Here is a 24243-nt window from a genome sequence, read left to right on the forward strand (position 1 = left end):
TTGCCTACAGACTGTCAATCTGAGTCCTATGCAAATGAGAGCACCATGACAGGGGTCATTAAATCTTGGTGATTATTTAGAGAGAGCTAATGCTAGCACGTAATGATCTGATAAAATGACTCTCCAGGCGTCAGTGAAGGAAGATGCATAATGGGTTGAGAGTGACAGGAGAGCAGTAGCCCAGACATACTAAAGACTCGCCAGAAAAGTTGTCTTTAATAGTTGTTTCAGCTTGTTAAAAACCTCTTTACTCCCACCTCTGGTGCTTCTGATGTGAAGCAATCCTGCTCAGTAAGCCAGCTGTTAAAGCAAGATTAATCAGACACTCCTACATTTGATTTTTTTTAAGTCTAAGCAAGTTAAAGATGAAGGAAACCGCGATCCAGTATTTATCACCAGCTCCACTGTTTAGCAGATGAGAATCATGACTCGTACATTAAACATGATAGGCCTCGGTGTTAAAATTAAAGCTCCTGTGAAGAGATTTTAGATGTTCCTGAGACACACTCAAATGAACACGTATGTCTCTTTATCACTTATAAAAGAAAGCAAGACCAACAGCAAAAAATTAATCACTTCTATTATTTTTGCATCTGAAAATGCTGTTGGGGAGGTCAGGTTAAATTGCTGCCTGCATTTCCAAGCCAGCAGAAAAGTTTGAATTCCAAAATAAAATTTTCAAGAAAGTTACAAGCATGCAGTACGAGATCAGCAAAAAATAAGGGGTACCACCTTGTCCACTGGGGGAGCCAAAAGTGTCACAAAGTGGCAAGCTTCATTGAAGTAAACCACTAAAAAAGTATTTGCAAACTGTATTTAAAGATGGTGATAAGATTTCTTCTGACCTCTTCTTCCTCTTATTTAAATGTTAAATTAAAGCTTCAGCCACTAACTGGTATTTAGTTAGCTTAGCTTAGCTTCAAAACTGGTAACAAAGGGAATTAAGCTCTGTTGAAGGATTACTGTTAACTCATTAATTAACCCAATTAAAATCTTGTATGAATCACTGTAACAAAACTAAGATTTGATGTCAAATAATCAAAGTTTTGAGAAGAGTTGTGTTGGATTGTTTCTTGTGCTGGAACAATAACTTCCTTGACTAACAGACCCTTAGCTTTGTTTTTAGCGGCACACTTACTAATACAAGTCTTCAATACAAGTTTTACTGATTAAAATTAACATTTCAGAACACAGAGGATGTGATTTTTCTTATTTTTCACAGTGACAGGTTTGCTGTTCTCTTGTTTCTAGTCTCTTATTATGCTTATTTACATACAGATGTGGCAAGGGAGTTAAACTTCTCATTTGTTGCTTCTCTGCAAAGCTGTTCCCAATATTTGAACTTTTTTTATAAGTCATAAGTTGTTGATTTAATTCAAAACATCCAACATATTTTTGTTTTTTTTCTTCTATTCCTTTTTCAAACTAAAATAAATAACAGCCGGTCGATGGTTTTCTCAAATATCAGACACAGCCGTTGTGTGCTGAAAATAGAAAAGACTCTCCCTGAGACTCGTTCCACTGGTGTTAGCCAAATGCTTCAATAGTTTGTTTTGGCAGTAATCCCTTGGTGCCACCTCAGACCTGCACCTGATTAATCCTGATCACCTGGTGAGTCCAGACACATTTGCCAGGATGCTCATCCAGGACTTCACTCTGCTCTTTTCTTCACTGTGTTTCAACCTTTTTCTGATCAGATGAATGACAAAAACTCAGCAGACAGGGTCTACGCACAGGTATTTGGATTCAGACGTGGGAAAGCAAACCTCCCGACTTTTGGACTTCCACTTGTGTTCTTCAGGGATATGTGCTTGGACCTCTGCTGTTTGGCTCTTTTATCAACAGAAGTCTTCTCGTTCATGCAACAGATATTGTGATATTCACAAGTGACACAACATGGATGCAATAACAGAGTTAAATACAAATTATAACACATCAAAATACTTATTTGTGAATTGTTTTACCATCAGTTTTGTTTTCTTGTGTTACCACCATGCACAGCAGTGTTAAAGTGTATTGACTTGCCTCATATAGCGTTGGGAAACATGACACAAACCAACAGAGGCTGAAAGGGTAAAAACACAGGGGGCTGATAAATATGGCTGATCAGGACTCTGATGTTACAAATCTTTCTTGAAAGTAAAGTGCCTCGAACTTCCTGGAGACAAACTCAGAATTTAGAAATATTTTCTTTCTTTTTATGGAGATGCATGAACAGTGCCTCAGAGCAGATTTCCTCTTAATGCCTTTTCTCAGTTTGACATCCTCGTGTGGAACAGTTTTCTCTGCTGTGTTTTACAGCCTCCCTGATGTGCCGCGACAGGCCTGTTTATCCTTCATTAATCTCTCTAGCTCTGCTTTTACCCCCCACTTACTGCTGACGCTTATCCTATTAATGTGTTGTTTTCTGGAGAAATCCCCCAATAACATAATCCAGAGTCAGGGGCACTAATGTTCTAATGTGTGCGTGTGTGGGTGTGTGTGCAGAGATGATGCTATGCTGTGTGGTTGCCATGGAGTTAGTGACTAATCTATTGTATAATAAAACCATTACAGAGATGATGACTGAATACTTCAATAAGGAGAGAAAGTGAAAGGAATTGGTGAGCATTTGACTGTGTGTGTGTGTGTGTGTGTGTGTGTGTGTGTGTGTGTGTGTGTGTGTGTGTGTGTGTGTGTGTGTGTGTGTGTGTGTGTGTGTGCGCGCGCGCGTGTGTGTGTGTGTGTGTGTGTGTGTGTGTGTGTGTGTGTGTGTGTGTAAGACATTGGTCACTATTGATCATTGGACATTAAAGATTCTGACCCAAAAATAGACTTGGGGTTAACAGTTTAACTGTTGGGTTGTAAAATGCTGCCCTCTTCTGTTGATTTGCAGAACTCCAGCATTGTTTTTATGCTCATTGCATTGCAGAAGCAACAATTTTCTTTAATTATTAGAACTTTAATCTTTTAAAGTGCAACTATATTATCAGCTGCACATCACTTACTCTAAATATTGACATTAAAATGCTGGTGTCGGTTGTCTCTTATCCTCTTATGCAGAATGATGCAATAAACTCTTAATTTGTCCTCTGAGTAACATTAGAAGTTCTTTTTTTAACCTTAAATTTTTATTTTCTGTTCTGTTTACAAAGAAGTTTTAGCATAATTTCCCTGTTAATGTTGCTTGGTCAAGACTAAAAGGTTTTAGTCGTAGTATTTCATGACACTAGTTGCTGTGAATGCAGCAATGCATTCACAGTATATGTTCTTCTGTGACAAAAAAATTTATTGCTGTGAATGCAGCAATGCATTCACAGTATATGTTCTTCTGTGACAAAAAAATTTATTCTTCTTCTTCTTCTTCTTCTTCTTCTTCATTCTTCCGCCCGCTTTTTTGGACCGCTAAAACTCAGGCAAACTTCAACCGATTTTCACCGTTCAAACTTCAAAATGTGTGTTTCAGTTGGGACAAGGGGGCTATGACTCTTCAGACACTTTTCACAAATACTTTTCGAGATATTTCAGGATTTGTGCGTTTTTTGGTCTCATAGAGATGAATGAGGAATTTTCAAAATTTTCTCCTTTCAGGACATTTTTTCAGCCTGCTTCAAACGCTCCTCATTCAGTCATACATTCAGCTACAAACTCCATTCAAACTTTAAAATATTAAGCTACCTTTTGGCTTCATTCAGTTGGTTTCAAATGTTTCCTAGCATTCATAGTTTCTTCACAATGACCCTTCAAAGGTCATGATGCATTTCAGCTCTTCGAGCCATTTTAACATTGGTGTGTATTGGACGGAATGTTTCGGCTTAGAGCAGGGAGAGGGTGAAACCAAACCTGAAAAATTTCTGGGTAAACTGCTCTTTTGGTCACAATGTTCGCTCCACATAGGCATTTTATATATCAAAATGGAGGAGGGCTTGTCCTGCTTCTGACAAAGTGGTTTTTAAAGCAAAAGGATGGAGCACTTTTTCACAAAATGGCCAACTGTCATGAGAAGTTCAAAAAAATCCCCATATACCTCCATGTTAATTCCTGAGGGGTTTTCTCAGATATCAGTAAATTTTCCCTCATCTATCTATCGCTCTCGTGGGTTCGTTTCTTGACCTTCATGCATGAAATTTAGACGGACAGCTTCCTCTGGGTCTCAGGATTCCTACGGTGTGTTCATTTTTATTCTAGCCCTCACGGTTTTGGCAAGGTGACAGGAGATTCGGACTCTTGCTTTGCCACAAAATCTTCATAAGATTACAGTAACAAGGGCAAAGTTGTGCACCTGCACCTGCTGCCCTTGACGAGCTGGTCACCGTGGAAACCTTTGATCTCATGCAGCTGTTTATAGTAACTCATCAAAACATCCAGGAACAATGACAAGCATGTGTGTGTTAATTTATCATTGATCACCAATGTAAAATCTGGCTTCAGATAAGCCTCAGCAGACAGGTTGACATGATTGAACACACACACACACACACACACACACACACACACACACACACACACACACACACAAACACACACACACACACACACACACACACACACACACACACACACACACACACACACACACACACACACACAGGGCAGAAAGTATCACACTTTAACAGCATTTGACTTCCATTTCCCTGAGTCAGCTCCTTATTTTCCCAGATTTTTTTCTTTTAATTTAAATTCCTTCCTTTAATTCCTGAATTGATTCAGCCATTCAAACTTTTAAATCCAATTTTAGATTACACTGATTCATGCTTCATGATCATTCTTTTTGTCAGAATTTCAAGCACCTTTACACCCTGATTTCAAAGGGAATGTGTTGGGAATCAACAGACTCCACCAGCTCTCTGATGGCAGTTGGTAAACAATGATCACCCTGGCAACATCTGGCTTCAGATGGGCCTGAGCCTACAGGCTTACATGGTTAAAAAACTAACACATAGGACACACAGGATTACATTTTAACAGGGTTTAAGATAGCAGACTTACATTTTCCCTCAGTCAGGTCATTATTTCTATAAATGTTCTTTAAAATTTGATACATTCCTTTAATTTTTGAATAGACGCAACCATTTCAACTTTAAATTCCTTCATCCATTCCATTTATTCGACCATTTATTTCCTTTCATCCAAGAGTTCATGGCAGGCTAATTCAGCATTCTGCATTAGCATTTCAGTGCAAGCTTTCCAGGACTTCTTAAAACAATTTTCAGACATATCCTCATTCATTCATGTTCAGCATTCTGCATTAGCAGTTGAGCGCAAGCTTTTACAGGAGTTTTTAAAACAATTTTCAGACATATCCTCAGTCATTCATGATCAGCATTCTACATCAGCAGTTGAGCACAAGCTTTTCAAGACTTCATTCAACCATTTTAAGACAAATCTTCAGTCATTCATGTTCAGCGTTCTGCATTAGCATTTCAGTGCAAGCCTTGCATGACTTCATTCAACCATTTTCAGACACATCTTCAGTCATTCATGTTCAGCTTCTGCTTTAGCATTTCAGCGCGAGTTATTTAAGACTTCATTCAGCCATTTTCAGACATATCTTCAGTCATTCATGTTCAGCATTCTGCATTAGCAGTTCAGCGCAAGCTGCTTCAGCATTCTGCATTCACAGCGCAATTTCTTCAGAAATTGCTTTTCTAGTTGCTGTGAATGCAGCAATGCATTCACAGTATATGTTCTTCTGTGACAAAAAATTTATTCTTCTTCTTCTTCTTCTTCTTCTTCTTCATTCTTCCGCCCGCTTTTTTGGACCGCTAAAACTCAGGCAAACTTCAACCGATTTTCACCGTTCAAACTTCAAAACGTGTGTTTCAGTTGGGACAAGGGGGCTATGACTCTTCAGACACTTTTCACAAATACTTTTCGAGATATTTCAGAATTTGTGCGTTTTTTGGTCTCATAGAGATGAATGAGGAATTTTCAAAATTTCCTCCTTTCAGGACATTTTTTCAGCCTGCTTCAAACGCTCCTCATTTAGTCATACATTCAGCTACAAACTCCATTCAAACTTTAAAATATTAAGCTACCTTTTGGCTTCATTCAGTTGGTTTCAAATGTTTCCTAGCATTCATAGTTTCTTCACAGTGACCCTTCAAAGGTCATGATGCATTTCAGCTCTTCGAGCCGTTTTAACATTGGTGTGTATTGGACGGAATGTTTCGGCTTAGAGCAGGGAGAGGGTGAAACCAAACCTGAAAAATTTCTGGGTAAACTGCTCTTTTGGTCACAATTTTCACTCCACATAGGCACATTATATATCAAAATGGAGAGAGGCTTGTCCTGCTTCTGACAAAGTGGTTTTTAAAGCAAAAGGATGGAGCACTTTTTCACAAAATGGCCAACTGTCATGAGAAGTTCAAAAAAATCCCCATATACCTCCATGTTAATTCCTGAGGGGTTTTCTCAGAGATCAGTAAAATTTCCCTCATCTATCTATTGCTCTCGTGGATTCGTTTCTTGACCTTCATGCATGAAATTTAGACGGACAGCTTCCTCTGGGTGTCAGGATTCCTACGGTGTGTTCATTTTTATTCTAGCCCTCACAGTTTTGGCAAGGTGACAGGAGATTCGGACTCTTGCTTTGCCACAAAATCTTCATAAGATTACAGTAACAAGGGCAAAGTTGTGCACCTGCACCTGCTGCCTTTAACGAGCTGGTCTCCGTGGAAACCTTTGATCTCATGCAGCTGTTTATAGTAACTCATCAAAACATTCAGGAACAAAGACAAGCATGTGTCTGTTAATTTATCAGTGATCACCAATGCAAAATCTGGCTTCAGATAAGCCTCAGCAGACAGGTTTACATGATTGAACACACACACACACACACACACACACACACACACACACACACACACACACACAGGGCAGAAAGTATCACACTTTAACAGCATTTGACTTCCATTTCCCTGAGTCAGCTCCTTATTTTCCTAGATTTTTTTCTTTAAATTTAAATTCCTTCCTTTAATTTCTGAATTGATTCAGCCATTCAAACTTTTAAATCCAATTTTAGATTACACTGATTCATGCTTCATGTTCATTCTTTTTGTCAGAATTGCAAGCACCTTTACACCCTGATTTCAAAGGGAATGTGTTGGGAATAAACAGACTCCACCAGCTCTCTGATGGCAGTTGGTGAACAATGATCACCATGGCAACATCTGGCTTCAGATGGGCCTCAGCCTACAGGCTTACATGGTTAAAAAACTCACACACAGGACACACAGGATTACATTTTAACAGGGTTTAAGAAAGCCGACTTACATTTACCCTCAGTCAGGTCATTATTTCCATCAATGTTCTTTAAAATTTGATTTATTCCTTTAATTTTTGAATAGACGCAACCATTTCAACTTTAAATTTCTTCATCCATTCCATTTATTCGACCATTCATTTCCTTTCATCCAAGAGTTCATGGCAGGCTAATTCAGCATTCTGCATTAGCAGTTGAGCGCAAGCTTTTACAGGACTTCTTAAAACAATTTTCAGACATATCCTCAGTCATTCATGTTCAGCATTCTACATCAGCAGTTGAGCACAAGCTTTTCAAGACTTCATTCAACCATTTTAAGACAAATCTTCAGTCATTCATGTTCAGCGTTCTGCATTAGCATTTCAGTGCAAGCCTTGCATGACTTCATTCAACCATTTTCAGACACATCTTCAGTCATTCATGTTTAGCTTCTGCTGTAGCATTTCAGCATGAGTTATTTAAGACTTCATTTAGCAATTTTCAGACATATCTTCAGTCATCCATGTTCAGCATTCTGCATTAGCAGTTCAGCGCAAGCTGCTTCAGCATTCTGCATTCACAGCGCAATTTCTTCAGAAATTGCTTTTCTAGTTATGTTGAAATGCTGACTCAGCATTTCAACATATTGTTCTCCTGTGACTTTATTCTTCTTTTTCTTCTTCTTCTTCTTCTTATTCTTCCGTACGTTTTTTGGTTCGCTAAAACTTCTTCAAATTTTGTCCGATTTTCACCATTCAAATTTTAAACTATTCAGCTTCTTCTGGAGATGTGTGCTATGACTCTTGTGGTATTTAACCCTTAAACTTTTTGAATTATTCAGCTTTTTATGAAAATTATACTCCATCTGAAATGCATTGGAAACTTCAGCTTCTCTTCAAAAATCTCCTTCAACTTTCAGAAGTTCTAGCCTCCTCATACTTCCACTTACAGACTTCATTTAAACTTTAAAATATTCAGCTATCTTTCCACTCTTCAGGTTTTTGTCTGCTCTTTAATATCTTGTCCTGTTTTTGAGATTTCACTGTTCAAGCAACATAAACTTTTCCCACTTTGCCCTAAAATCTCAGCTTCCTAGAGTGCAATCATCGTAAGCTAGAGCTCGACACACTCTTGCAGAAAGGTTGCTGCTGTCTCTGGAAGAATTGTCATAACTTCTGAAATATTCACAGTAGAAACTTAAAAAATACATCAAACGGTAGCTAATCTTGTCCTGCTTCTGACAAAGTGGTTTTTAAAGCAAAAACATCAAGCACTTTCTCACAAAATGACCAGCTGTCATGAAGTTTTTACACCCTCAAGCCATCTGCTCCAATGTTAATTCCTGAGGAGTTTTCTCAAAGATCAGTGGAATTTCCCTCATTTGCAAACTGCTCTCAATGACACAGTTCTGCATCTTCATACATGAAAGTTGCACCTTCAGCTTCCCCAGGATCTTGTGGTTCTTATGGTGTGTTTATTTTTATTCTAGCCCTCACGGTTTTGGCAAGATGACAGAAGATTCAGACTCTTGCTTCACCACAAAATGCCCAGAGTAACACATGAGCAGGGCAAAGTTCTGCAGCTGCAGCTTAATTGCATGTCTCCTTGACAACCTTTGATCTCATGCAGCTGTTTTTTACTAAGTAATCAAAACATCCAGGAACAAAGACACACATGCACTTCAGTTACTTATAATACCATACCTCCCCCTTTGAATTAATCTACATGCTCCACTATTCATACAACTTTTTCCCACACCTTATAATTCTCAAACTGCTACTTTTTCTTCTATTACTAGTGCTACATTAATCTCTGTACTGTTTTTTCCCCTATTTCTCCTACTTCTTCTCTCCATTCCACATTTTCAGCTCTGGTTCACATCTTAACCCTTTTTCTTTACATTTAAATGATTAAACTTTATTCAAAACATTTTACCATCAAAAACAGAGACTCAAATAATCTCCTGATCCACTGCAAGTCATTCAGCTTCAACTGCTTCTACCTTCTGCAGACTTTGACTTAAAGACCTCATTAACACATTAAACTGGCCCTATTACCCTTTATCCTATTCACACATTAGTCATAGATTTCTGCTTTCTTCGACATTTTTGAAGATTTCACTTTTTGATCTTTCTCTTATTTTTATTCTTTTAATTTGACTTTGTTAGGATGATTTACATTTCCACTATATCTATTAAACATTTCATCTCATGCAGCTGTTTATACCAACTCATCAAAACGTTCAGGAACAAAGACACACATGTGTGTGTGCTCTTCTGTCCCTCACACACCCAGACCTTTACATGCAGTGACATTTCCATCACTACTTCAGTTACTTAAAATACCATACCTCCCCTTTGACTTAATCCTCATGCTCCACTATTCATAAGGTTATTCCACAGCTTTTACTTGTCAAACTACTGCTTCTTCTCCTAATATTAGTGCTACATAAACCTCTGTATTTTTTCCTATTTCTGGTAATTCTTATTCTGTCCATTCCACATTTTCAGCTCTGCTTCACATCTATAGCCTTTTTTAAACTTTATTTAAACAATTTTACCAACAAAGACATACACTAAAATAATCTGCTGATCCACTGCAACTCCTTCAACTTCAACTGCTTCCACCTTCTGCAGACTTTGATTTAAGACTCTGTTCACACATTAAACTGTCCCTATTATCCTTTATGCTATTTACACATTAGTCATAGATTTCTGATTTCTTACTTCTGAATTACTACTCCTTCTTCTAATACTAGTGCTACATTAACCTCTGTACTCTTTCTGCTACTTCTTATTCTCTCAATTCCACATTTTCAGCTCTGCATCACATCTTAACGTTTTTAACCTTTAAATCATAAAACTTTATTTAAACAATTTCACCAGCAAAGACAGACACTAAAATAATCTGCTGATCCACTAAAACTCCTTCAACTTCAACTGCTTCTACCTTTTGCAGACTTTGACTTAAGACTCTGTACACACATTAAACTGGCCCTATTATCCTTTATGCTATTTACACATTAGTCATGGATTTCTGCTTTCTTCTACATTATTGGAGATTTCACTGTTTGACCATTCTTTTTTTATATTTTTATTTTTTTTTACTTTTATAGGCTCATTTATATTTTCCACTGTTTCCACTGTCTTTATCCACTTTGTCTTCAATTCATTTTCCTTACCTATTTTTTCTTCACTTTCTCTCAACTTTTCTTTTACTTTCTTTCTCACTTTTTCTCTTCTGCCTCTCTTCTTCACTTCTACATCACTTTTACCTCACCTTTTTTCTTTACTCCTTCTTTGTCTTCACAATTTGTTCCCTTTCTCTTCCCTCCTTCTACACTCCAAATTTTCAGTTCATACTTTGTTCAACTATTTAGCTGTTTTCTTTCACATTTTCAGCTTTTTCCACTAGTATTTTTATTTCTTCAGCTTCAGCATTTCAACGCATTTCCTGCAAGGAAATGCAATTTCTCTAGTTATGTTGAAATGCTGACTCAGCATTTCAACATATTGTTCTCCTGTGACTTTATTCTTCTTTTTCTTCTTCTTCTTCTTCTTATTCTTCCGTACGTTTTTTGGTTCGCTAAAACTCCTTCAAATTTTGTCCGATTTTCACCATTCAAATTTTAAACTATTCAGCTTCTTCTGGAGATGCGTGCTATGACTCTTCTCATATTTAACCCTTAAACTTTTTGAATTATTCAGCTTTTTATGAAAATTATACCCCATCTGAAATGCATTGGAAACTTCAGCTTCTCTTGAAAAATCTCCTTCAACTTTCAGAAGTTCCAGCCTCCTCATACTTCCACTTACAGACTTCATTTTAACTTTAAAATATTCAGCTATCTTTCCACTCTTCATGTTTTTGTCTGCTCTTAAATATATTTTACTGTTTTTGAGATTTCACTGTTTAAGCAACATAAACTTTTCCCACTTTGCCCTAAAATCTCAGCTTCCTAGAGTGCAATCATCGTTAGCTACAGTGTGACCGACTCCTGATGACAGGTTCCTGCTGTCTCCGGAAGAATTGTCATAACTTCTGAAATATTCACAGTAGAAACTTAAAAAATACATCACACGGTACCTTATCTTGTCCTGCTTCTGACAAAGTGGTTTTTAAAGCATAAACATCAAGCACGTTATCACAAAATGACCAGCTGTCATGAAGTTTTTACACCCTCAAGCCATCTGCTCCAATGTTAATTCCTGAGGAGTTTTCTCAAAGATCAGTGGAATTTCCCTCATTTGCAAACTGCTCTCAATGACACAGTTCTGCATCTTCATACATGAAAGTTGCACCTTCAGCTTCCCCAGGATCTTGTGGTTCTTATGGTGTGTTTATTTTTATTCTAGCCCTCACAGTTTTGACAAGATGACAGAAGATTCAGACTCTTGCTTCACCACAAAATGCCCAGAGTAACACATGAGCAGGGCAAAGTTCTGCAGCTGCAGACTAACGAGCATTTGTCTCCTTGACAGTCTTTCATCTCACACAGCTGTTTATACTAGCTCATCAAAACATCCAGGAACAAAGACACACATGTACTTCAGTTACTTATAATACCATACCTCCCCCTTTGACTTAATGTACATGCTCCACTATTCATACAACTTTTTCCCACACCTTATGATTCTCAAACTGCTATTTATTCTTCTATTACTAGTGCTAAATTAATTTCTGTACTGTTTTTTCCCCTATTTTTCCTACTTCTTCTCTCCATTCCACATTTTCAGCTCTGGTTCACACCTTAACCCCCTTTTTTAACTTTTAAATGATTAAACTTTATTTAAAACATTTTACCAACAAAAACAGAGACTCCAATAATCTCCTGATCCACTGCAACTCCTTTAACTTCAACTGCTTCTACCTTCTGCAGACTTTGACTTAAAGACCTCATTCACACATTAAACTGGCCCTATTACCCTTAATCATATTTACACATTAGTCATAGATTTCTGCTTTCTTCTACATTTTTGAAGATTTCACTGTTTGATCTTTCTCTTATTTTTATTCTTTTATTTTAACTTTGTTAGGATGATTTACATTTCCACTACTTCTATAAAACCTTTCACCTCATGCAGCTGTTTATACTAACTCATCAAAACATTCAGGAACAAAGACACACAGGTATTTGCTGTTTCTGAACCTCACACATCCCAGACCTTTACATGCAGTGATATTTCCATCACTACTTCAGTTACTTAAAATACCATACTTCCCCCTTTGACTTAATCCTCATGCTCCACTATTCACAGCTTTAACTTGTCAAACTACTGCTACTTCTCCTAATATTAGTGCTACATAAACCTCTGTATTTTTTCCTATTTCTGCTAATTGTTATTCTAACCATTCCACATGTTCAGCTCTGCTTCACATCTATAGCCTTTTTAAACTTTATTTAAACAAATTTACAAACAAAGACAGACACTAAAATAATCTTCTGATCCACTGCAACTCCTTTAACTTCAACTGTTTCTACATTCTGCAGACTTTGACTTAAGACTCTGTTTACACATTAAACTGGTCCTATTATCCTTTATGCTATTTACACATTAGTCATAGATTTCTGATTTCTCTTTTTGAATTATTACTTCCTCTTCTAATATTAGTGCTACATAAACCTCTGTACTTTTTTTCTGCTACTTCTTAGTCTCTCAATCCCACATTTTCAGCTCTGCATCACATCTATAGCCTTTTTTAGATTTTAAATCATTAAACTTTATTTAAACAATTTTACCAGCAAAGACACAAATTAAAATGATCTGCTGATCCACTAAAACTCCTTCAACTTCAACTGCTTCTACCTTTTGCAGACCTTGACTTAAGACTCTGTACACGCATTAAACTGGCCCTATTATCCTTTATGCTATTTACACATTAGTCATGGATTTCTGCTTTCTTCTACATTATTGGAGATTTCACTGTTTAATCTTTCTCTCTTTTTTTATTTTTTTATTTTTTAAAACTTTTATAGGCTTATTTATATTTTCCACTGTATCTACTGTCTTTATCCACTTTGTCTTCACTTTCATTGTCCTTACCTATTTTTTCTTCACTTTCTCTCAACTTTTCTTTTCCTTTCTTTCTCACTTTTTCGCTTCTGCCTTTCTTCTTCACTTCTACATCACTTTTACCTCAACTTTTTTCTATACTCCTTCTTTACTCTGTCTTCACTATTTGTTCCCTTCCTCTTCCCTCCTTCTACACTCCAAATTTTCAGTTCATACTTTGTTCAACTATTTAGCTGTTTTCTTTCACATTTTCAGCTATTTCCACTAGTATTTTTATTTCTTCAGCTTCAGCATTTCAACGCATTTCCTGCAAGGAAATGCAATTTCTCTAGTTCTTCTTCTTCTTCTTCTTCTTCTTCTTCATTCTTCCGCCCGCTTTTTTGGACCGCTAAAACTCAGGCAAACTTCAACCGATTTTCACCGTTCAAACTTCAAAACGTGTGTTTCAGTTGGGACAAGGGGGCTATGACTCTTCAGAAACTTTTCACAAATACTTTTCGAGATATTTCAGAATTTGTGCGTTTTTTGGTCTCATAGAGATGAATGAGGAATTTTCAAAATTTTCTCCTTTCAGGACATTTTTTCAGCCTGCTTCAAACTCTCCTCATTTAGTCATACATTCAGCTACAAACTCCATTCAAACTTTAAAATATTAAGCTACCTTTTGGCTTCATTCAGTTGGTTTCAAATGTTTCCTAGCATTCATAGTTTCTTCACAATGACCCTTCAAAGGTCATGATGCATTTCAGCTCTTTGAGCCGTTTAACATTGGTGTGTATTGGACGGAATGTTTCGGCTTAGAGCAGGGAGAGGGTGAAACCAAACCTGAAAAATTTCTGGGTAAACTGCTCTTTTGGTCACAATTTTCACTCCACATAGGCATTTTATATATCAAAATGGAGGAGGGCTTGTCCTGCTTCTGAAAAAGGGGTTTTTAAAGCAAAAGGATGGAGCACTTTTTCACAAAATGGCCAACTGTCATGAGAAGTTCAAAAAAATCCCCATATACCTCCATGTTAATTCCTGAGGGGTTTTCTCAGTGATCAGTAAATTTTCCCTCATCTATCTATCGCTCTCGTGGGTTCGTTTCTTGACCTTCATGCATGAAATTAAGATCGACAGCTTCCTCTGGGTCTCAGGATTCCTACGGTGTGTTCATTTTTATTCTAGCCCTCACGGTTTCAGCAAGGTGACAGGAGATTCGGACTCTTGCTTTGCCACAAAATCTTCATAAGATTACAGTAAGAAGGGCAAAGTTGTGCACCTGCACCCGCTGCCTTTAACGAGCTGGTCACCGTGGTAACCTTTGATCTCATGCAGCTGTTTATAGTAACTCATCAAAACATCCAGGAACAAAGACAAGCATGTGTCTGTTAATTTATCAGTGATCACCAATGCAAAATCTGGCTTCAGATAAGCCTCAGCAGACAGGTTTACATGATTGAACACACACACACACACACACACACACACACACACACACACACACACACACACACACAAACACACACACACACACACACACACACACACACACACACACACACACACACAAACACACACACACACACACACACACACACACACACACACACACACACAGGGCAAAAAGTATCACACTTTAACAGCATTTGACTTCCATTTCCCTGAGTCAGCTCCTTATTTTCCTAGATTTTTTTCTTTAAATTTAAATTCCTTCCTTTAATTCCTGTATCAATTCAGCCAGTCAAACTTTTAAATCCAATTTTAGATTACACTGATTCATGCCTCATGATCATTCTTTTTGTCAGAATTGCAAGCACCTTTACACCCTGATTTCAAAGGGAATGTGTTGGGAATCAACAGACTCCACCAGCTCTCTGATGGCAGTTGGTAAACAATGATCACCATGGCAACATCTGGCTTCAGATGGGCCTCAGCCTACAGGCTTACATGGTTGAAAAACTCACACACAGGACACACAGGATTACATTTTAACAGGGTTTAAGATAGCCGACTTACTTTTCCCCTCAGTCAGGTCATTATTTCCATCAATGTTCTTTGAAATTTGATACATTCCTTTAATTTTTGAATAGACGCAACCATTTCAACTTTAAATTCCTTCATCCATTCCATTTATTCGACCATTTATTTCCTTTCATCCAAGAGTTCATGGCAGGCTAATTCAGCATTCTGCATTAGCATTTCAGTGCAAGCTTTCCAGGAGTTCTTAAAACAATTTTCAGACATATCCTCATTCATTCATGTTCAGCATTCTGCATTAGCAGTTGAGCGCAAGCTTTTACAGGAGTTTTTAAAACAATTTTCAGACATATCCTCAGTCATTCATGTTCAGCATTCTACATCAGCAGTTGAGCACAAGCTTTTCAAGACTTCATTCAACCATTTTAAGACAAATCTTCAGTCATTCATGTTCAGCGTTCTGCATTAGCATTTCAGCGCGAGTTATCTAAGACTTCATTCAGCCATTTTCAGACATATCTTCAGTCATTCATGTTCAGCATTCTGCATTAGCAGTTCAGCGCAAGCTGCTTCAGCATTCTGCATTCACAGCGCAATTTCTTCAGAAATTGCTTTTCTAGTTCCTTTTCCAGTTCTGTCCTCTAGGTGGCGGAATTGGCCCGTCCTGCTCTGACCGGATATGACTCCCGGGGATCTCAGCTCTACATCTGCCAAACTGAGGGCGTTTTTTCCTCAATCTTGACTCCAGAGTTTTTTCCTGGGTGTTGCCTGCCTGGAACACAACTTTTGTACTTACACTGGGTGTCGCTGAGTGGGAAGAAGACACCGGGAAATTCGTCTGTAAACCACATTTTCAACTTTTTTTGTATCGCGCTCGTGCTGTCCAAAGTTAGTTGACGTTGTACTTTTGCACGCGACACAGGACTGGTTTAATTTAGCCACCGTTAGCTTGTTAGCTTAGCTAAACGAGCCGTCCAATGCAGGCCATTAAGTGTGTGGTGGTGGGGGACGGGTGAGTGAAGCCACTTCTTTATCCTAACTTTAAACTGTTTATAGTATCCATATTTGTCGTGAGTCATATTTGTCAGAGTAAAAAGCTTACATGTTTGTTTTGGTTGACCCAGTTACCAACAGTTGGCTAGCAGCTAACAAGCCTCAGATATCATGCCAAGTTGAGCGACAGCTGTTGTTGTGTCGCGCTACAGTCCAGCTAGGTCAGACAGATTTATGCTCTGGTTAGGTGGGACTGGATGGGTCACAGCATGTCATTTATGACACATGACGCAGTCTGCCATGTCGACAGAGAAACTAGCCATCAAACGGGTGTTTCTGTGAACTTATATCATGCCTGTGTACACTGTCGGTCTCCACACCGAAAGCGAAGCATCTGTAGACAGTCAAGTTTTGTTATTCTTGGGTGAAGAGTATGAGGCTATTAATGGTTAATTGATGCCCCTCTAGAATTTTCTATAACTCAAATCGATCCAGTGTATTTTCCTGAAAACTCTATTTTAGCCACCTGGTTTTTGGCTTTGATCATACTTGGTATGTTTGACAAGATTTGTTGTAAATTCTTCTTGTCAAGTGGTCATAAACAGAAAAGTATGTAGTACATATAACAGACAATCTGCACTAAGCATTTGTAGTCATGGGTGAGGTTAAACGCTGGCTTCCAGGAAATGATATAGATTTATTACATCTGCTTTGGGATATAAATGTCTTTTATTTCATCTATGGTCAAAGTCATAAATGGCATTTCAAACAGGTAGTTACACTCCTTACTTGCTGTGTCAAACCATGAAGACACACTACATTTTACGACAGCAGTGCTTCAGAACTTGTGGATCAGCCTGTCATCTGGATTTTTGTTAAAGCAAAACTTAGATCTGGAAAAATTATCTGACTGAACTCATCTGTGAGTTTGAAAAAAAAAAAAGTTAGTTACAGGTATGTAACACATTGCTTGTACAAATAATCAGAATTGACATGCTATGAAAAATGCCATTGAAAAAGCTTTAAGCTTAACTCCATTCCAGTTCGAAACAGTTCAAGTAAGGTGACCCAGGTTAAACAGGGTATACAGGACATGTTAACCTGTGAGGGGAACAGGTTCTTCAACTGTGTCAATGAGTTGTAATTAAAGCAACTTAAAAGTTTGTTTTGACTTTTTATCTTTCCTGCTTTCCTCTTCAATCCCAGGGCCGTGGGAAAAACATGCCTCCTCATCAGCTACACGACCAACGCCTTCCCTGGGGAGTACATCCCCACAGTGTAAGTACACACACACACCTCGTGAACAGCTGTGAGATGAAAATAACTGATATCTGCGGGGGAACATAACTTCAACACAGTGCTTGATCTCATCACCTTCCTCCCCACAGCTTTGACAACTACTCCGCCAATGTGATGGTTGATGGGAAACCAGTGAACCTGGGCTTGTGGGATACAGCTGGACAGGAGGACTACGACAGGCTCCGGCCTCTGTCCTACCCACAGACAGTACGTTTACATCTCTGCATTCATACAGAGTGAAGACAACTGTGCGTCTCAGACCAGTTAGAGACAGACAATGCTCGCAAGTACACTGTGTTCACTTTCCATCAGCATTGATTGAGAGTTATTCACTGGCCTGTAATGCTGAAGAGAGAGTGTCTCCCCTCAGCAGAGCAGAGCCTCGTATCCATAGTACCTATACACTGTCTGGAGGAAGTGAAAGGGGGCTTTTGTTCACACTCTTTGTCCTTGTAACAAACCGGCCTCTGTGCCAAAGACTCACAGGGAACAGAAATGGGAGTCAGCTAGTTGTATTTAACCTTCGGTTTAAGATTTTTGTTTTGTAAACTCTAATGTTTGAACATTTAGTATTTCTTGGTATTTTCCATTTTGTGCAGTTATTTAAACATTATTGTTGAATTTGTCTAAGAAGGTTATAAATAATGTGGTTCATCCTGTAAAAATTGTAACAGAGGTTTATGTTTTTCTTCTCTCCTCAGGATGTGTTCCTGATTTGCTTTTCTCTAGTCAGTCCAGCCTCCTTTGAGAACGTCCGTGCCAAGGTGAGAAAACCCAGTGTTGATTTATGGTGTGTCACTCTTCATATAGATAAGACTCTTCAGGCTCAAATAAACCAGGTCAAATGAATAATTGAGAAAGGTTTTCACACGCTTCTTTGCCATCATTTTTTTTCTAGAACCAGTTCTTTGTGTTACAACCACAAAATAACTGGCTCTCAGCCAGGAAAACAGGTTCCAGAGTGGCCCCAGCTCCATACTGAGCTACATGAAAGAACCGGTAGCATCAGGAGTGGGGTTAATGTGTCCTTAATTAAAGCAACAGTGACTTTGTTGATGCTTCAAAGGAAGTGAAGAAACAATCCTATGACTTTATGCTTGTGTGTGTCTTAATTATATTAGCATGTGTGCTCAGGGTAATTCACTAACTTCATTTCAACATCCTTACAGGGAAGACTTGGTTCTTGTCTTAACATGTTTTGACCTGTGTTTCCAGAAATGTAAGGTTATCAAGCTGTCAAAACATTTCACTCTATGTTTTATGTATTTGTTGCAGATGTTATATCAGGCAATCTTCTGTTAGTGAAGGAGAAACTACTTTTTGTTCAGTCTTGTTTATTTATTGGAGGTTACATCATGCACTTTCTGTCCCCTTCTCTCCTCCTCCAGTGGTACCCTGAGGTGAGACACCATTGCCCCAACACACCCATCATCCTGGTTGGCACCAAGCTGGACCTGAGAGACGACAAGGACACCATCGAGAAACTAAAGGAGAAGAAACTCTCCCCAATTATCTACCCCCAGGGCCTGGCCATGGCAAAGGAAATAAGTCAGTTGACACGCCACACACACGTTAATAAAAGGAAATGACATGTAATTCCTGCTGACTCTGCATTTGTTATTGTCCTGCTCTCTCTAGGTTCAGTGAAGTACCTGGAGTGCTCAGCTCTGACACAGCGTGGCCTTAAGACCGTCTTTGACGAAGCCATCAGGGCAGTCCTGTGCCCCCCTCCTGTGAAGAAGAGGAAGAGGAAGTGCACATTATTGTAAAGAGAAGCACAGGGAGTAGAAAAACACGGCTGCAGTCAGAACTCACCTCCTTAAAGGGAAGATGGCTGGGTTCCCCAAATATCTATTCACCCCCTGTGTCCTTGCTTACATAAGAAGCTCTGATAGACCAGACATCATCTGAAAGAGCCTCACAGATTTAAGCAGCTGTGACACTTCTCTGTTCGGTTGCTTACATCTGCTGAGTTCTTTCAGATTGACACAAATGAAGTGACTTTGCTAAGGCCTTGGGGAATGTGAGGGTGGGTTGGGCTTTGATTTAAGATCAGGGTTTGTACATGGAAGAAGAGGGAGGATTACAGAAACTTGTCATTGTCCTTTGACATTGTGAAGAAACACTACTTGAACATAATTTTTATGACATTAGCGTAGATTTGATCCTGTAAGAGAAGGATTCCCTGCACTACACTCTCCCCTTTACACTAAGAGATTCCTGCTGCCTTGATGAAACTTTAAGAAAATGTGTAGAAACTCTAATTTTTCCTTGGTTCACGGTCAGTCTATGGTCTTAGCTGTGGTTGACTAACCATTTTGTTTACATGTCATCCGACTTGTCTGAGGTGTTGCCAAAACTCAGTCGATGGTCATCACTTTGTAGTCACTCCATGAACACTAAAATGTTTTATCTTTTTAATTTTTTTAAATACATACATGCAAAACACCATCATTTAGACTTATTTTAGCTCTTAGGTGACTTATAATGATTGTAGCCGTAACAAGCATTTAGATATTCAGCCGGGTGTTGTCTTGTTTTTGCTCCTAAAAGCTTCAAGGGTTCATTTTTTATTGTGTTTTCAGTGGATTCAATATTTAATGAGCGGTTTTTGGACGTGAAGATCTGGTGCAGCCTGTGTAGTACTAATTCATTATCATCATCATTGATCACACTGTAAACATCACTCTGACACTGCTTCAGATATTCAGGCTTTATCTCAGTTTATGACTTTATTTTTGCCCACCTTGGTGTGCAACATTACAGCTGATTTTATGAAACCTACAGGCCAGTGTATGAGCACTCGAAGGCTGCAGCTGATTCAGTGTATGTAACTATTCAGCACATACGTGATGTTCCTTATAATGAGCAATGATCAAAGCCACAGTAATCCTGGACACATTGGTGTTTCAGTTTCAGAGTTTGATAGAAATGCTTGGTTTAATTCCTCACTAAATGTGGTTTCATTTTCATTTAGTAACATGTTGATTTTTTTAAGAAAGCAAATAAACTCATTGAAAATGCTTGTTGTATTTGAATCTTGTGTTCAAACATTGAAGTTTATAGCACAAAATATATACACACATGATTAAAATTTTGAGACTAGTTAAAAATTTGTATGAAAGACCTATCGCCAGTGTACAATGTAAAAACTTAAGTATAAAAAATGTTTTTTCATTTTTCAAATTAGCGTTATTCAAATTAGTTTGTGTTCTTCTGATCCTTGTGTACTAAAAGTCAAACTGATTGTACTCTCATTGGTTTAAGGCAGGGTTAAAAACACATGCACTTTATTGCTTTTTGGCTTGGGCGTTCCACTGATCAAACACCAGCTTAGCAGACACGGCATCTTCAACCCCCATTCCTGTTTTAGATAGGACAAAGGCAGTATTATCGCTCTGAATAGCATTTTCAAGTCAAAAAGAGTTTTATTCATGTACATATATGTTTTTTGCATCAAGTAGGTCTTACCAAGGGATTTAAACACTGTTGTCTTCTCTCTTAGAGCAGGTTTTATACCATTAATAATGTCCCCAATTTCTGCAAACACCTCAGCCTGAAAACAAGACCATCAAAACATTTTCTTTTTAACACACTCTGCAAATGGAACTGATAACACACACTTTATCAAGATGACGGACTCACCCCAGAGAGAATGACGTCACCAGATTCAGCCAGTGCTCCCTCCCTGCTGTCCACATATACCACAGCCTCCTTCATCAGCACATCGTCCAGCTCGCGCCAGTTTGGCCTGCAAGCTCCCACAGCTGCTCAGGAGAAAAACACAACAAAACACCAATGTCATCAGCAGTTAGTTAGCAAATTCTTTTTTTTTTTTTTTTTAATTTCACCTTGTTCCTCTTTATTTTTGTCAATGTATCTCACCTGCTACATGTGCTCCTGGTTTGACCCACTGACCAAACAGCAGCGGTTCTGTGCATCTTGTTACCGTCACGATTGCGTCTGCTCCCCTCACAGCCTCCTCTACAGAGACATACGACTTCACTGGACCACTGACAGATTTACAAAACCTCTCAGCCCCTTCTCGTGTGCGGCTCCACACACGCACCTTTAAAAGAAAAGAAAAGAAAAAAATTAAATGACATTTTGGGTCACAGGCATATTGTGTCTCTCACCAAGATTTAGATGAACACTGTTAGATAATACTCTTTTCACTGTAAACTCAACTTTAAGCCAAAGCAATCAGCTGATTGGCTGAGCTTGGATCTTCAAGACACAGTGAAGCAGCCAGCTTGGCTCTGTCCAAACATAACAAATCAAAGTCTACCAATGCCTCTAACCTCAGACTGGATGTCATTTAATTTTAGACCGTAGATTAGTCTTATATTTCAAACCTAGATCAACAAAATGGTCCAAAGAAAAACACAGATTTTGTGAAAGTAGCAAACTAGATTCCAACTTGAGGCTATAAAGGCACTACCTAACAGCTTCAATGACGTATATACCAGTTGATTATTACCTTTTTCAACAGGCAAAATCTGTCCAGCTGTTATTCTCATCTCTGTAACTTTTTAACTCTGGTAGTGTTTCCACAAAACCAACAGAGTTCTTAAAAACAACAGTTACTTGCAACTACAGAGAGTCTGACTTCATCCTGCTATTTTAACACTTTAATTGTACCACATTTTGATTGAATTTCAACAGTTTAACAGCTTGAAAGTTTTTATCTAGGCTAACCAACAAACCAGCTCCTTGTAGAAGCACTTACTACAAAGCCCAAGCAGGAAGTTCCCAACTGGTTATGAAACAATCTGAATTAACACTAATGTCTCAGCACGACCCACGAAAGCGAACAAAATAATCAGTGAAATGATTGATGTATCTGTAAAGTTGTTTTTGACACCTGAAACCACTGTGGGCAGGGTAGGCATCACATGATATGGTTTCATGAAAGCTGCTCATACCCATTTTTATGACAAATTTCCATGGCAAAGATGAAAAAGAGAAAAAAAAATCTGATTTCTTTAGCAAAAACAACTTTCTGGTACTCAATTTGATATACTTTGTCCACGAGAGGTGCCAACTGAAAGTTCCTTAGTGGGACTTTAAATAACACGCTATCATTTATCTGAAGCAAAAAGTGCATAGATTTTGAATTTCCCTTAAATTAGAGAAAGGCTTTTTATCTGCTTTCTTTTGAAAGAAAATTATTTTTAATACCTCTTTGAAAGTAAATATTTCTGTGAAGACATTGTAATGACTCAATGCCTGTATGCCAGTCCCCAGGATAGTCAGAACCTCAGCCTCAGGGCGCATTAGCAGCTGTGAAACAAAAAACAACGGAACAAAAAAACGAGTTACAATGTTTGACAAAAGTGTAAGACTTGAGTATGCTGGGAGAAAAAGTTTTAAAAAGATTAAGAACAAGTGTACACCTTGGCAGAGATGGCTGACGCTGCAGCTGTCCTCATGCCTGTGATGACCTCTCCATCCATGACCTGCAGGTTGGAAAAATATCTTAGGTTTGACTAGGTGAAAAATATTTTCTGCAGTAAGTGAATGTTTCAGTAACTAATATGTTTTTTTTACTCACAGCTTTTACGTTTCCGTATTCAGGGTCCAGAAGCACCACTGTGGCTTGCGTGGATGGCAAATTTGAACCATCCTCTCTCTTGTAAAAACACACAAACTTTGTGCTCAGGACTCCATCAGTCTCCATGTACGTCGGCATTAAACCCAAGAAGCTGGTGAGTGAGAGTGAATCGTGGCAGATTGTTATCTGCCAGCCACATGAAGTTACACATGCAATTACTGTCTGAACTTAGACATTCAGCCTACCCATGATGTTTCTGCAGGGGCACAGTGGTGCGCACAGGCTGGATCACCTCCGCGCTGTCCCGTCTGGAGAACTTCCCCAAAGCCTCCTCCAGACGCGGGATCAGGTCTTTGTAGTGCAGCAGCCGCGCTACTTCATGTCCCCATATGACGACAGGAGGTCCAGCCATGGCTCGTGTGATTCAAAGAAGCGATATGGTCTCCGAATCCAGGTAGGCGTTTCATACTGAGTCAAAGTTCATGAAGCAACTGTTTATTACGATGCTGCGTTCAAGAACCGCAGGGTGGCTCGGGAGAACACGTTAGGTAAAGCGCATGCTCGTGTGACAGGGCAGGCTTTGGGTTAATGAATAAACCATTTCTTGGAGAATAAGTACGTCAGTGCAGACTTTATTTAGAAAATATATTGAGGTAGCAAACTATTAAAAAAAAAAAAGTATATGTTTGGTTCCTTTTTAAGTACCCCATGGGGAGCAAAATCACGAGTATTTTATGCAAAAGTAAAGCCTTTATAAGGAGTTTTTGAGTTGCCACGACCATCGAAAGGAACTGTATTATTAATATTTTTTTGCTAAATCACAAAAATGAGGGAGTGGCAGTCACTCAACAGCACCACTGCACTTGCACTAATAGGACAGAGCTAGAAAGGATGCAAGAGGTGTAACTATGCTATAGGTGGAGTTCGGCAGGGGGCGCCAAAAGCAACACACGGAAAGTGTCTTCAACCAACAGATTACCTATAGTTGTGGGTGTATATTTCATTTACGGTTATAGCTAATGATCCCAGTGTTGAATGACAAGTTTGACTACCTTAACTTGTCTTCAGCCAATTTACAATCTTTGACATTTCATTAACCTGTGTACGTATTAATTTTTCTTTTTCTGCTAAGACCCCTTCATGAAGACAAGGGTAACGAGCTATGACATTTCAAGATAAGGCTCAGAGAAGACAAAAAG

The 24243-nt window shown here is 38.6% G+C and overlaps 2 protein-coding genes across 2 annotated transcripts; one reads left to right on the plus strand and one right to left on the minus strand.

Moving 5' to 3' along the window:
• The first annotated feature begins 15883 nt into the window (after window positions 1–15883).
• On the plus strand, window positions 15884–19911 carry LOC141784824 (ras-related C3 botulinum toxin substrate 1). Its single transcript, XM_074662723.1, has 6 exons — window positions 15884–16210; window positions 17398–17469; window positions 17580–17697; window positions 18192–18254; window positions 18879–19038; window positions 19129–19911. Exons 1-6 carry the CDS (start codon window positions 16176–16178, stop codon window positions 19257–19259), a joined length of 579 nt encoding a protein of 192 aa, XP_074518824.1. The 5' UTR covers window positions 15884–16175; the 3' UTR covers window positions 19260–19911.
• A 155-nt stretch (window positions 19912–20066) lies between these two features.
• Window positions 20067–23540, minus strand: crym (crystallin, mu). The gene is made up of 8 exons (XM_074662722.1): window positions 23290–23540; window positions 23045–23195; window positions 22887–22949; window positions 22672–22773; window positions 21376–21559; window positions 21136–21257; window positions 20962–21046; window positions 20067–20854 (listed from the first exon to the last, which is right to left on the minus strand). Exons 1-8 carry the CDS (start codon window positions 23454–23456, stop codon window positions 20781–20783), a joined length of 948 nt encoding a protein of 315 aa, XP_074518823.1. The 5' UTR covers window positions 23457–23540; the 3' UTR covers window positions 20067–20780.
• Window positions 23541–24243: the final 703 nt, after the last annotated feature.

The sequence above is a fragment of the Halichoeres trimaculatus genome, unplaced genomic scaffold (genome assembly GCF_033239565.1).
Source record: "Halichoeres trimaculatus isolate MK-OKI-2021-1 unplaced genomic scaffold, fHalTri1.1 fHalTri1_scaffold_23, whole genome shotgun sequence".
Classification (NCBI taxonomy): domain Eukaryota; kingdom Metazoa; phylum Chordata; class Actinopteri; order Labriformes; family Labridae; genus Halichoeres; species Halichoeres trimaculatus.

Bases quoted from the DNA above. Each gene is read 5' to 3' on its own strand.
- crym (XM_074662722.1), bottom strand. From the start codon at position 23,456: ATGGCTGGACCTCCTGTCGTCATATGGGGACATGAAGTAGCGCGGCTG. The intron at 22,774-22,886 runs GTGTACACTTGT...TTTGTTTCACAG, and splicing joins CGTCAGCCATCTCTGCCAAG to CTGCTAATGCGCCCTGAGGC. The intron at 20,855-20,961 runs GTAAGACCTACT...TATCTAAAACAG, and splicing joins AACAGTGTTTAAATCCCTTG to GAATGGGGGTTGAAGATGCC.
- LOC141784824 (XM_074662723.1), top strand. From the start codon at position 16,176: ATGCAGGCCATTAAGTGTGTGGTGGTGGGGGACGG. The intron at 17,698-18,191 runs GTACGTTTACAT...TTCTCTCCTCAG, and splicing joins CTCTGTCCTACCCACAGACA to GATGTGTTCCTGATTTGCTT. The intron at 18,255-18,878 runs GTGAGAAAACCC...CTCCTCCTCCAG, and splicing joins TTGAGAACGTCCGTGCCAAG to TGGTACCCTGAGGTGAGACA.